At 39.4% G+C, this 15,209-nt stretch overlaps 1 protein-coding gene across 1 annotated transcript; it reads right to left on the reverse strand.

Annotated features, from left to right (window-relative positions):
* Window positions 1-612: 612 nt before the first annotated feature.
* Window positions 613-12,704, reverse strand: bco2l (beta-carotene 15, 15-dioxygenase 2, like; the record flags this gene model as incomplete). Its single annotated transcript, XM_080500041.1, has 12 exons — window positions 613-729; window positions 1,028-1,138; window positions 1,319-1,501; window positions 2,799-2,936; window positions 4,538-4,708; window positions 5,213-5,373; window positions 7,011-7,151; window positions 8,373-8,475; window positions 8,623-8,738; window positions 9,207-9,418; window positions 9,640-9,817; window positions 12,671-12,704. 12 exons carry the CDS (start codon window positions 12,702-12,704, stop codon window positions 613-615), a joined length of 1,665 nt encoding a protein of 554 aa, XP_080356167.1.
* Between the last annotated feature and the right edge of the window lie 2,505 nt (window positions 12,705-15,209).

Genomic DNA, 15,209 nt, shown 5'->3' on the forward strand with positions numbered 1-15,209 from the left:
TAGATCCATTTGTTTCGCACGCATTTCAGACGTTGTCCATTTCTATCACATTACTTTGACAGAAATTGAATTTCCTCTGATGCATTTTTATGTATCTTAAGTGCTGTTCAGTTCTCCCAGGGAGTATAACGTTTCCAGTGGTATGATGATGCAAAAACACTTTGCGTTCGAGCAGAAAAAAAAAGGAAAACACGTTTTATTTTAATGTGTGTATCGATTTTAAAGTATTATTTTCTCAATCTGCACGCTATTGTGGGCATTGTCTGAGCGGATGAAGAACATATGGAAGAACATTGGGGACAAACGTCATCAGCCTGCCGGATGTCATGCTGGGTTTCCAACGTACTGTGTCTTCAAAAAATTGCCATTGTTATCGATGTAACGGCGGCACACAGTGAGAACTTGCACCTATTTAAATCCCAGAGGAAGAAACAAACGGCATGAGTCAGCAGTTTTTTCAAGCTTTTTATTTATTTTTTTAATCTTTGACAGTTAGGCAGATTTATTTTGGCAGGCAATGGCATGAACAGAGATGCTCTATTCTGTGAGTGAAGTTACTTGTTCATGGTTGTACTTCAGCAATTTGCCACAGAGTTGCAAGCAGTGGCACATCTAGCCCATCTCATTAAACACACCGTGGGTTCCAAATGGGATATTGACAGGCACCTCTGCTCTGCCCACCTCAGTGAAGGTCTTGGCATCCAGAACAAGAAGGAAGGTGCTTTTATCCTGGAAAGAGATAGAGAGGAGATTAAATACGTTATGTTTGAGGAAAAAAAGGTCACAGAACAGCCTTTTCAAAAATAATGATGGTGTAGGTGCCAGAGCATTTGTCTTCCCTATGAACATGAGAAAAAATACGTCCGCTCAAGTCGCGCAGCCGGGAGGAAATCTGTCTGTAGTTACCTATCTTTTTATCTTTATAAATCCCTCGGCACACAGATACCATACAAGTATTTTTTGTCGCTGTTGTAAAATATAATAATGACTGAATTCCCCCCCGTATGTGGATGTTTTAATAATTTACCTCTCTGGTTGTGATGAGGACTGACAACACCACTCCATCATCTTCTTCTGTAGCTTTGGGCGAAGCAACAAAGACAGGCTCAGACGGGTACAAGCCAGGATAATGCCACACCTAGACAGGGAAGATTACATGAACATACCCTTTACTCCGAGCTGTTTTATGTTAGGAAACCTGCTCACACCACAGCGCTGCCCTCTCAATGATAAAGGAACTGAAGCAGAAATAACTTTGATGTGGTAATAGTCAGGTAACGACGAGGACTTGTTAAGCCTTCTTTGATTGATAGAGAACCTTAAACTCCTTGGTGTGGACGTCCATCTTGAGCAGGGAGTCGCCAAAGACGTGTCTGAAGCCACAGGAGTAGAAGTAGCGGTACGGTCTGCCATTGTACTGGTCGTAGTTGATCCGAGGGAACTCCAGACCACCGTACTGCAGCAGCTCGTCATTGTGAAGCTCCTCATGAGTCATGTAAACCTGAAAGGGCAGAGGGTTAACTTGAACTTCTCTCCCACTCCGAGCTAGAGTTTGGTAAGCCTGGACAACAGTCCATCACAAGGCAAACAAATGTACATGTACGGACACTGAGGAAACCTCATCTTTTTAGACTGTGCAGGAAACCAAAGTACCCAGAGAAAACCCATGCATGTACATGGAGAACATGCAAACTCCACGCAGAAATGTCCTTAGAGCAGCTGATCCGCCATATAACAGGCTGCTGCAGGCTAAACAAGGTAGTAAATATGATGCCAAACTATTTGATACTGTTGCAATATGGCTGTTATTTATTCTAAACCAATGGTACGCATCTAAACTTACAATAAATTTTTGCCCAAAGGCCGCAAAACAACGGCGCTAAAGTGAAGTATCGTGCAGTGTGAGCCCAGTCAGCAAAAAATATTCCTCCCAAGCTCTCCTAGGTGCATCTCCGAAAACTGAAAATGAACAGGTGAGAGAATTTAACAGCTGCCATCAAAGCGCACATGCACCTGCAGTCCTCAAATCTGTACTCAAACTGGCAAAATTATCACTGTGGGGTGAGAGTGTTAACTACTTTCCCACTGTGTGGCACAATTTTAGCATTTAAGCTAAAATGGTGTCCGTGCCGACAGACTTCATTTATTCTCCTCTGTTCTACTTTCAGTTCTGCAGATCAATATTGCATTATATTCTTTATCAGATACATTCATACCTGCCCACCACGCAGGACATTCTTCCGTTTTGAGTAAATCAATTCTTTTGAATTTAACTTGAAGAAAGCATTTGTCTTAAATTACAGTAGCAAACCCTTTTTTCTTCCCCCCCTCCAGCCTTGTTTTCAGTAACTGTGTGATAACCAGCAGTACTTTCCAAGCAGCGTTTCAACTGTTCGAGGTACATAATACCACTCGAACTGAGAACCAAGACTGAGGACAGTGTCACTCAGGTAGTCATGACAACTAATACATCACCTTTTCTTTGAGTGTTTCAGCTTGTTCTGCCATGAGAAAATGCTAGACTTGAGTGTATGTGGGGGGGGGGCACACATAAAGCTGTGGAGCAGCAATTGTTCTGCCGGACGGTGGACATCCTTTCTATCTGATCTAAGTCATGAAGTTACTGTCTTGCAGAAAGTAACTTAAGCACCTCAGCCTGCTGTGTAATTGCACCAAGTGTGTGGGAGTGAATTGACTGCATTCATCATGATTATAGGCCTCATTCTTTAGTTGATCCTCGGAATGTGGTGTCAAACCTGTTATTTATAAATGTAATGGTGTACACTGTTTAATCATACCTCTCCTGGTTTTGTCTGCTTTGCTGTGGCTGTGTAGTTTGACAGAGTGACGAGATTCTGGTCCAGAGGTGTGTGTTCGTCCACAGTCAGAGGAAGAACGTATCTCCTTGGGAGGTTTCGGCACAACGAGTTGTAAAACTGTCAAAAGAGGTGAGACACGCATGACAGACTGTACGTGTTGCTCCTTTGAATAAAAACTTAAACGCAAACGTCAAGGACAATCAGAAACAAACACATATAAAAAAGAGACATAAAAAAAACATATTTTACGTTTTGATTAATGTTTGTTTTGATTTCAATAATTCACTCAACCACATAGTGATTTCAAAAGCTTATTGTATCAGACACCGACATGTAGAAAAAAACCCCAAGGATTACCAGATGCAACTGAAGCGTCCAAGCTTGAGAGACAGACATAAACTCTACAAATCCTTCATGATCACACAGATGAATAATAATGTTGTGAATACAAGCCAAACAATGAAACACAAAGAGTTATCAAAAGGTGTCAAAAAAGTTTTCTTCCTGACCCATGAGTTCTCTAAAGATATTACTCAATTGAATTCAGCAGTCATTACTGACAAGTTGCACCTTCCCTCAGATTTGAATGCAACCAGGAGGTCCTATCGAACCTCAGCCTGCCTCCATCTGCTCACTGCTGATGGGGAATCCACTTACTGTGATATCTAAAGTCTCATAGGATCATTTGCTCAGGACCATTCAACACCCTCCATGCATCAGAGACATCCTGAACTGCAGACGCACGAGTCAGACAGAACTGCTGCTGTAAGCTGGTTTTAATTAATGTGTTATTGACCAAAGTTAATGGTGATGATTTTTAAAAAATGACATTGTTTGTTACCACAATTCTTTGTTCAGCAAGTTATTGTCAGACTATAAGTTGCATCTGTAAAAAATACATCATGAAGACAACCCCCCCCTCCCCCCCCCAAAAAAAAAACAAAAAAAACAAAACACCAAATGTAAATCAAACTGGAGGAACAGTTGTATTTATTTTACTATCCAGATGTAACTGAACCTTTGTTAACTCTCTGGCTGCTGTGATTTTCACCCATAGTTTAGCCTTTTTTGTTTTCTTCATCACCGCAGCAGTTTCTCTGCTTTTCTACAGTCCCTCAAAAGTTTTTAGACATTTCAATTCCATTTTCTACTGTTTATACTGTATTTTACAATGTTCTCTTCAATTGTAGCCATGTACCTTTTTCATTGGTCAATATTTAGCTTGCACAGTAAGCAATGGTAGAAATTTTTGTTTTTCCCGTGTTACTGTAGCAGCATTTGGTTGTCATACAGTGCCACCTAATGGACCAAAAGGATTAATACAGATATATTTTGAAAGGTGTCTTTTCTAATATAAGTTGCATGACCAGCCAAACAACCAAAAATTGTTTGACTTATAGTCTGGGATCATAGAGTACCATAAAGTAGTAGTAATTGATTATAGTTATATTTTTTTTTTAAAGTAGTACTTATAGAATTACTGGAGGCAACTCGTTATTTTTTTCTATGAGGAAGAACACCAGAGATAAACAGCAGCTCTACATCTGTTTTTATGCACCGCTCACAAAAACTTTAGTAATGGTACCTTTATAATGGAGATCGGTTAGTAGTATGCTTTTGGCAAAAGTAGTAGTGTTACAGAAATGTAAAATATTTGCACGTAGAAACATCCCGACAATCAAATAGTAGCAACCAAAAAAGAAGTTCAATAAATTCACCTTGTCCGTTTGTTCTCCCGTTCCACTTCGGAGATTCTCCAGAGTGAACTCTCCAATAAGCTCGCCGTCGTCCCCGCAGCACATGTCCATGACCAAGAAACCATTGTCCTCAAAAGCATTGATCTGATGCAGCGTGATCATGGGTTCAGTATAGTACCGCACTGTACTTGCCTGTTTGTCATAAAAAAAACACTTGTAGCTTTACAAACACACAATGATCACAACAACAATAGGATAATAATCACTATTACTATTATCATTGTTAGTATTATTAGGAAAAGATAAGAAAATAGAGGTAGACAAAGGTTTCGGAACAATCAAGTAGTGAGGGAGCCGGTTGTTTTGAACATTTGCAGTCCGCCGCCCTCCGTGGTGGAACTGTTATTGAGTTGCACTGTAACATTTTGAAAGTTTGTTATTGTATGCTTAATGGCCATGCTGTGTAATGAGATGAAGAAATTGAGAGCAACAATGTATGAAGAAAGGCTACTCTACCAGAGTGTGACTTCATCAAAATAAATAAGGAAAAAAATCCATCATGCATGAAGAGATCAGCTTACAGCTTTCGCTCTTTTTTTTTTTTTTTTTGGCTATTACACAGCTGTGTATACATTTTCTGCTTTGCGCTCCCTCGGATTGTATAAATGTATGCACAGCAGACTCATTTCACCTCACCTTCCCAGTGTGTCTGTTGACCAGGTGGAAGATTGTGTCATTTTTAGGGTCCCAAATCATCATTTTGTGAAAACTCTTTCCCTGTATTTTGTACAGCATGAACTTCATCAGGTCCAGCTTGAGCGGCTGCTCCACAAACACAATATAATTCTCCGACATCACTGTAGAGGGAGGGAACGCACATAAACACACACACACACACACACACACACACACACACACACACACACACACACACACACACACACACACACACACACACACACACACACACACACACACACACACACACACACATAGAGGGGAGATGCATGCATTAAAACTAACAAAATACAGGCACATCTTATTCATCATTTTCTCATTGCGGTACATTTTACACAAAAATGAGATGTTCAAGCTAGTATCCCAGACTTGCTGTGTCATGGTGGGGTAATGAATGTCAGCGTGGTCACAGATAGTTTAATCCCTTTTCCTATTTCCACAGATAAGCCTCATAAATATATTCATAAACGTATTCATAAACATACATAAAATAGGTCCAGGAAAATGATTGCGGGGTCATACGACTTGTCAAAAATGATTTCAGCACTGAGTTGTGCTTATTTGTATGTACACACAGAATTAATTTGTAAGTGGCTGCATGTTGCCTAATTGAACCACTAATGGAGGCCGCATCCAGTTCTAGCTTGTCAGTCAGCGAAAGCCTGAAATTTAACCTTCATTTACACTTCTGACAGAACACTAAAAACAATAACTTGCATTCCTTCCACATGAACACATGACTTCGGCAATAAATAAATCTACTGTATCTACTGTAAAAAATGCTGAGAGATATCGAGTGTGCTTTCTTTGTGCAGATGCCTGGAAGCCTGGCACAACGAAGGTGGTCTGCCAAAAATATAGACTGAGATACAATCAGGGAACTGGTGCAGCCAAACATATAAAAAAAAAAGAAAATATATAGAAATGGAGTTGGGTGAGACAAAATCTGATGGAGATATATTTGCATCATCTGACTAGTGTCAAGTAAATGTTAGAATTTTTGCAGTTTCTTTGATAAATACTTGGCTGATAAGGAAAATGTTCCAATTGTATTAAACTATTATAATCTCCAGCATTTTGCTCTGTGGATATAGTCATGCACATGCTGCCACAGCTTCCTCCACCAACCCGACCTCCACATTCTGTGCTAAGCTTTTGATACTGTATACAGAGATTCAATGTTCATGTGTTTGTTTATTAGAAGGATTAGTCCTCACAGTAGAAATCTTGTTCCTGCTGGCATTCTTTGACAGCGGAGCCTATTCTGCCAAATATAACGGTCTATAAATGATCCTCAACATCCTGAATGAATCCTTGAAATTCACAGGGGAAAAAAAAGAATTATGGCCACACAGTAGCACAAAATTTTGATGCAATGCTACAGTAAGTTAATTGTGTGTCCTTTAAAAAGAGTACCTTTTTTTCTTTTTTTTTTACAAGAGTACAAGAAAAAGTGCTTAATTTAGTGTGAGAGTTAGAGACAGCGTCACAGACATAGAGAGATAGTGTGAGCCGAACAGGGGAAAAAACAAAGGAACTGTGATTGACAAAAAGAACGGCCGGATGAGACTTGAATTCAAATTAGTAATTAATAAGTGCAGGAAAAGTTTCTCTGAAGTAGTTTCATCCTGTCAGAGCACACATAAAGAAAAACCTCTTCCAGAATGCATTAATTTGACCTCAGTTTACATCCAGCATGCACACAATTTAAAGAAATCATAGCCTGTCTGTTATGCTGCTGCAGTGTGTGTCTCACCAAAGCTGTGGTAATAGGACGGTTTCATGGGTTCAGTAGCCGGGATGGAGCAGATCACCTGAGCTCCCTTTAGATCTGCTGAGTCCTCCTTCTCCTCCTTCTCTCCAGGAGGAGGGACACGGATGATGTTGTAGGAATAACCTAGACGAAGATCAGAGAAATCTTTTGCATTGACCAGCAATAAATCCAGAATGTGACATAATGCAGTGGACACCACCATTGTTGTCCATGTTACTGCAAGTAAAAACAAATCAGGGTTATGCGTTGCTTTTATTCACTCATCACATATATAGTACATGAATGTACTGTTATGTGGATATTAGTGTTTTCAGACCATATTTTGAATTTTGAAAAAAGAGGCTCAATTAATAAGGTTTATTCAATCATAATATAGTTTTAATGACTTTTAAAATGCTCTCTATATGGATACAAACTTGAACTATATAATAGTATAATAGTTCTCTATTACAAAATGTAAAAATCGAGACAATCTTCTCAGATGTTACTCAACATGCTTTGTTATGTCTGAAATAATCTCTCTTCGGCCATCAGTGGTGTAGAGATAACTAGAAATCTGTGGAATTGAGTCATGGTAATTCCTTTTATGTAAAAATAAATGCATAAATAAAAATGAATCAACAAGATAACGTGTCTTTTTAAATCTTACTGGGACAAATAAACGACTATAAATAAAACTATTTTTTAGAGAATTACACACAACACAAAATCTCTTGGCGATTATGGCACACACACAAATGTACCACTGTGTTCTCTCAGTTTGAAAATCTGCTTCTCCTGGAAACAATTTGACAATTTCTTTCTGTATGCAACATGTGGGCATGTTTATGGAGAGGACGTTTGGTGACATTATGTTCGCAGCAGCTGTAACAGATTTTTTTAACTGATCCCAGGTCCTTTAGCTTCTTTTTGTTGTTATTCATCTATTAATGTTTTGTTCAAGAACAGGTGTTGTGGCACTTTTGTATGACTGAAGAAAATTGCATCGCCGTTCTGTGATCTGTGCAGTGGAGCATTTGCATTTAAAAATTTCCAGAGTTGATCATGGTTGATAACATGTGTGTGACACTATTTCACGTTCAACAAACATTAAACATTAAAGTTGGATTTAATGAGTGAGCCGAAAGCTCAGCTGAATGAATCACCGCAACGCAATGATGACACCATTAAGCCCAATTGAAGCAGGATATTTGAAGTTACATTTCCAAATACAGTAACTAGTTCTTTTATAATCTAGTAAACAATAAATGACCGGAGCAAGAGTTCAGCGACACTGCACACGAGTAGCAGACATTTAATGAAAGGTAAATAAAACAGGAAAGCAAAAGATTAAAGAAAGGTTACCGCCCAGGCTGTAGGAGTTGCCCATATTGTACGTGGCGCCTTCACGGTCATAGTGTGGGTGAGCGGTGGCTGAGTTGACAGCGATGTACTGACTCCAGTCCACCTTACAATGGAGTTAAGAAACACATCATCCTCTTCATTGTCGTTCTCATATTCATATCCTCAATCTTCATCACTGATCTATAGCCTCTGACTCTTTATCAGCCGTCGGCTTTCAGAAGGGATTTATGTTTAGGCATTACTGACTCACCTTCTCTTTCGTCTCCAGGCTTTGTGGATCGACTCTCCTCATGTAGTTGGTCTCCGTGCTGACATAATAGTCCCCCTTGTACTTGACAAAGTTCACAACAGCGTTATCTGTGGCTTCTGTTCAGACATATGGACGACAGAAATGCTTTAAATATAGCACTTTAGCTGAACACATCTTTCCTCAACTGAAAAATGCTTTTCCAATCAATTTCTTGCTTTTTAATTTTTCAGAAGCTTTTTGCTTCAGATTGATCTTTCCCTCACAGATGCACAGGTACAAGTATTGACTTGTGTTCCCTTTATGTGGATTAAAAAAAAAAAAGCACACAGACAATATAACGTTGCATTCATTAGTCTGGAAAAAACTATTTTGCAAAGCACCACATGCTGTCAAATATGAGCACTTAAGAAAGATAACACTTGCAAGCTTGTTTTCTCGATGTGTTTGATTTTAAGTTGAGCTGCCTGATACAGATATGCATGTATAAATGTTGACATAATGTATTTAGAACTGCAGATGCTACATGAGATGCCCCTAAGGTGTCTCGCACATGGCAATAGGCAATATGCAGAAAATGCACATACTGGGAATCTGAAAGCGTGAAAAGAAGCGTGCAAAGATGTTCTTGCATGGATCAGGCGAAGCCAAAGTCCCGAACTCTGAAACCACAATGCGGTTTTTTTCAGAGTTTTTAACGTATGAGTCGCTTCTCAGGAAGCGACTGCTATAAGTGACATCGCCCTCACAGATGTGAAACCGGTGCATCATGGCCATGCCGTCAAACCAGTGGGTGTATCTGAGGGAGAGAAAGCCAGAACAATGTATTTCACACTGGGGTAGACAAAGCAGAGGGAGCGATGTGAGCAGTGTGGGAACAACAGTGATTTAACCATGACTGTGAGGAAAAATGCTGATATTTTGTTGGTTTTCTATCCTCTCAGTGAAGCACAGAGAATGTTTTTACTGGAAAGAATGTGTTTTTTTTTGTGTGTGTTTGTTTTTTTCATCCACAAATACCTGTCTTCCCCAAATTCAAATTTTCCTGGGCCATTTCTCAGGAAGCTCCCATTGATCCAGGTTGGAATGGTTCCCTTGATGGTGGTGGGAATGGGATCAGGGGTTTCCTTCACAGTACACACCAGAGGTGCCAAGCTCTCCAGCCCCTTGCCTTGTGGGCATCGCTGATTGCTGGGTACTGAGAGGAGGAAGGCAGAGGAGAGAAAAGCTTTATCATTTCCGAAAAAAAGACATTGCATTACTCACACACGTACTTACATGCGAGGCTTGAATGATGCCACTCAGAAAAATCCTGAACAAACTCAATTGTTTTTGTAACAAAGGAACTCATCCACTACATGACACAACACATGACTAATTTAGATTTGTCATCATTTTATAGAAATATGGGTAAATATTTGAAATATATGTGGGTTTTTTTGGTCAATTTGTGTGTATTTAATTTGTCTGTGCACTTTCTTAGTGGGTGTAATTTGACGTTTTATAATGAATTAAACTTGAGCAGTGTATTTTATCAGGGGCTTAGTTTGATGGATAGTTTGTTCATTTGTTGGGTTTGTTAGTTGGGTTTTATTTGTTAATCAGCTGGTTGAGTTGAAAACCATTACATTGAAAGAAACAAACACAAACACACAATGTTTTCATGACAGGACATTTTCATTCAACCTAATGAATTGTGATCTAAATTTAAGCATTTTTTTTAAACAGTGTGTAACTTGACCACACCCTATACTACCATTTTAATACAAGCAGCTAATCATTTCAATACCTTCGCATCGCAATGCCATAGCATTGAATATAAACCCCATTAAAGTGAAAATAAACTCTTCCTTTTCTCTGATCTTTAGTTTCTTGTGCATGCGGCACACAGCTGCAGCTCCTCGCTAAGTGTATCTGTCTCCGTTTTTCTTCGTCTGCTTGACATTCCTTTTTGCTATATGCATTTCTTTCCATTTCCAAAATACAAGCCACTTTTTCCCTAGACTCTGGCAGCCTCATTTAGTCAAGTCCTTCCACAATGAAATTAACTTTTTTCTCAATTTTTATGGATTTTAGCAGCACAATATGTATCAAATCGACTGTATGTGTTTTGCCTATCTAGCGTGTCTATTGAAAGTACCTTTAAACTGGATAAATCCAGTTCCCTTCATTAGGTTTGTTTTTCCAGGGCCAAATGTTTATCTTTGCCTGAGCCAAAAGGAAGTTGACTGAGCACACAAACCTACTCATCACCGGAGAGGACAAGATTACAAAAAACCCACTATTATTGAGAAGAGAGGTGAGGTGAAGAGATGAAGGGTCACTGAAAGGCTGAATCTTGACTGAGGCACTGTAAAATCCATCAAGAAGAAGCGGTGAGGAAAAAGAAAGTGACAAGTCGTGATAAGTGACACATGAGCAGCAGCTGAACTCTTGACCTCTCAGTTCTACATGCTTCTCATCAGCTTGCTCTGGATCTTTCTTCGGCTTTCACACAAGCGTAAATGCGTGACGCAACAATGCAGCGCACTGAACACTTTATTCCTTCAGGACTTTGAACGCGACGAGATGAGGTTTAACATAACTAAATTGTGCACAAGCCCATGCATGGATTTCTGGATTTCCACTGCGTAGCTCCATTTGGCGAGAACTCTTTGCTCCAGGGGTCATGCACTAAGAATGACACCTCAACTCTCCTCCGTCTTATCTGCTATTCAATAACCAATTCTTGTTCATTACCCAATATCTCTCCATGTAATGGGCACAGTAAAATATGTATGAGAAGTACGTGATTAGCTGAAGCAAATTGCCAAGGTTCAGTTTGAAGCCCCATGCTGAGCTCAGGTTGTAATGTCACTGTTTTCTCCTGACCGTTTGAATTGTTATTGCAAACAATCGGCAGAGCCATAATTTTGTTCGTTCCCCTGACATGAGTACAACAGACAATAAAAAAACAGAATGTGCAACAGAGAGATAACCACAGTAGGCTTTTACAATCTCTTACAATGTTGACTTTGTGTGTTTTGACTGTGATGTCTGGAGCATTGCAAATGATGCCTGAATGTGTGCTGTCATTTTTAGGAAGGTATTTTTCTGTAGCTTCCTTTCGCTGCATTCAAAATTGACTCGCTTGATAATAAAACAGCAACACTGATGATCCCAGAACTGTTGTGGATGCTATTGATGGGTATTGCTTTTCTTTCTTAATTTCATATTTGGATAACAGCTGCTATCACAGTGCATTTTCAGGTGTTACGGTAGTTCTTTTCTTTTTGTGGCATCCAGACCACATCAGAATAGTGATGTACAAGACCTTATAAGTCATAAACCCGTTATTTTTTAATTCCTGCATTTTAATTCATGCACATTCTCTGTGCAGAGACCTGCCAGCTCTTCTTTTAGTTAAGAGCTGAGAATGACTAAAAGCTGTTAATGAGACATTGTGCATATTCTTTTACTCGCTGTAATTCAGCAGGACTTCTTGGAGCAAGAACAATAGAAAATGGGAACATGCCTTCTCATAACTGCAAGCTTTGATTTTGAAGTGCAGCAAAAACTAAAACTCTGACTCACAACTGCTCCAGCTGAACACACACTCCGTTCTGTACATATGGATTTTTTCATTTGATGCTTTTAAGTAATCTTCCGTTTGAGAGAGGAAACAGACTTAAAATTGTGGTCCAAATCCCAGCACTTTGCTTTTGCTTTTTCTGTTGTTTTATTTAATTGCACTTCAGATTTTGATTGAGTTAGTCACAGCTTTTTCCTCTAGTCAAAGGCAACAATAAGCAGCCTCTTGAATACGCTTAGTGATTATGTAGAACCAGGATGAATGTGGAGTCAACGTTTACTTAACTCAAAGCAATTATGTGTTTTTGTATTTGTGTGACAATATTTTGAAAAAGCATATCGAATAAAAGGTAATCCTTTTTTAAAGATTAAAACCGGCTTGTGTCTTCATTTATCTTTTGAAAATATTGAAATCAATGTATAAGAACAACAGAATAAGTAGGACAGCACATTTCATATCTGAAATGAGGCATCTACTCACTGGTGTTTGTCCGGAGCTCTGTGATCTTGGACATGGCCGGTTGCTCTGTGGAGTCATGTGGGAGACGCATGAGATTTGTAAAAGTCACAGTGGAAACACCTTTGAACCTTTGGACCAATCCCAGCCATTAAGCAACACTGAGCAAAACACCCAGGTTTACTTTCAAAGGAGTGGGCAGCAGTAAAAGTAATGAGGTTAAACTGAGCTGTTGCACTGTGAGACGAGCATAACTGTGATGCCTTTTGATGTAGATTTATTGAATTAGACTTTAAATATCTATGTTAAAAGAAATGTGAAAGTGCAGGATTTTTAATGCTTGTGACTATTATAGATTCTGCCTGTGATCTTCCCTATCTGAGACTGACCTTTAAGATTACTGCATACGTGCAACTTTGTCCATGTTGTATATGGGCTCAGATATTGGTTTTATCTAATTTCGCTGGACTGTAAACCTCCAAACACTTTACATGTCGTAAACTTCTTATGAGTTTGAATTGACTCAAGCTACAAAAAAAAGCTTCAATTACTGTAATGTTACAATTTGTTTTTGCTCCATCTTTAGTGCTGTGCTTTAGTGCTACCAGGAGTTACACAGCTTTTTGGAGTGATGAGAAGTTCACAACAGTCCAATGTTGATAAATATGTATATAAATCAACAGAAGCAGTCATTAATTTTTAACGGGGCTCTTTCGTAAATATGAGAATGAAATATTCTGGCCATGTGTTCATTTCTGATATGCAGGCATTCTCAAGCTCTATGATGTTGAATGAAACCAAATGACTACAAATAATGCCGCCAAAATGCTGAATTTGGATTCAAAGGATGTAATAAAAATGACTATTAGAATAACACGGCGCAGCCCCCCCCCCCCCAAAAAAAAAATTAAAAAAAATAAATAAATTAAATGTGGGTTTGCAAACTGAAGACAGATTAATGTGTGGTTTCAGCAGAACCAGGATAAGCTGAACAGACAAGAGAGACACAGAAAGACACAGAATAAAAAAAAAAAAAAAATACATTTAAGTTGCAAACTTGAGAAAACGTATCTGTCAGAAAGGTGCCAATGACTTTATTCAGTGAAAATATAACCCTGAGCGATTACTCACACGTGCAAACACTGAAACAAATGCCAATTTAGATAAGCGTCGTATTCAAGCAATCAGCTGCTCTTAGAACATCTTCTTCGTGTATGTGGTGAATCACGTTTGAAACCCTGCAGCTCCTCTCTGCCTCTGAACGCCAAGGGAAACCTGGCAAGTATGTACAAGACCCGGGGACGACCGGTTGGGTCATGATGTGCTTATGGGATTTAATTGAGTGAGCAGTGCTCAATCTGGGGGGGGGGGGGGGGGGGAATTAAACCTGCAGTAAACAAAGACATAAAAAATGGAATAAACATATGCACCGACAATTGACAAGTGAAACCAGCGGGGGCCTTCTGTTAACATCAGCAAGAATGATAAAAGCGAATCAGCAGCAGACAGCTGATGGATTTACTTCAGCCCTCTGGCTCCAAACACAGCGCCTGTGGCAAATGAGACAGCCACTGGAAAACACTGCTGTATATTTGTTTTGAGGCGAAAAGCTTAACAATATGGACATTAGTGGGCTCAGAATGGGCTAAACATTAGGCTATTGCTACAAACCAAAAAGATCCAACTCCCCGCATGCATAGGCGTATCACATACCAGTGCAAAAAGTATGCAAGGCAAATTAAATGGAAGAGGGGGAAAAAAATGTACAGCTGGCTGCGACCAATAGCACAGCCGCGCTGCAATAATATTTATACATTATTGCAAAATGTTTCTCCTTAGACCCACATGGAAAATGGCAATGGCCAGTGCACTGTTTACTGCCCCAAAGTGATATAATCCAACCATAAACCGCAATACATCGTGTCATTCAGAGTTCAGCTGCTGTTCTGATAGGAAAAACAGTCTGAAGTGTACCTGTTACAAACCCCGCGGGGGTTTCACGAGATGAGGCGTTCTGCTTTGCTCAGCCATAAAACTACTAAGCCTCATCGCAGAACATGACAGACTTCCCCTGACTGTGTATAAACATATTTCAGTTGTAAAGAGCAAATTTGGTGGATCAAAGGTTTTGAACTCAATAAAATGGTTCGATGGTATTTCAGGTCACACGAGTTTGTCTTTCTAGAGAAAAAAAAATGCATTAACTGATATCAGTCTATCTGTTCTTATCTTTTTAGCACTCTGAGTTATATCATTTCAGTGCACACCTCACTTCATTATCTTCTGTCATCTGGCCTCTATCAAATTAATGAATACAAGGGGTTTAATCAGAAAATAGGAAGGAAAAAAATAGAGGAGACACTGTGGCTGTAGTACGTTTTACAATGTTTTACACATTTAAAGAGAAATTTTAATTAGATTTCAATTAAGAACATATCACAGCTGTGGAGAAGACACACACACACACACACACACACACACACACACACACACACACACACACACACACACACACACACACACACACACACACACACACACACACACACACACACACACACAC

The sequence above is a fragment of the Blennius ocellaris genome (genome assembly GCF_963422515.1).
Source record: "Blennius ocellaris genome assembly, chromosome: 7".
NCBI lineage: Eukaryota > Metazoa > Chordata > Actinopteri > Blenniiformes > Blenniidae > Blennius > Blennius ocellaris.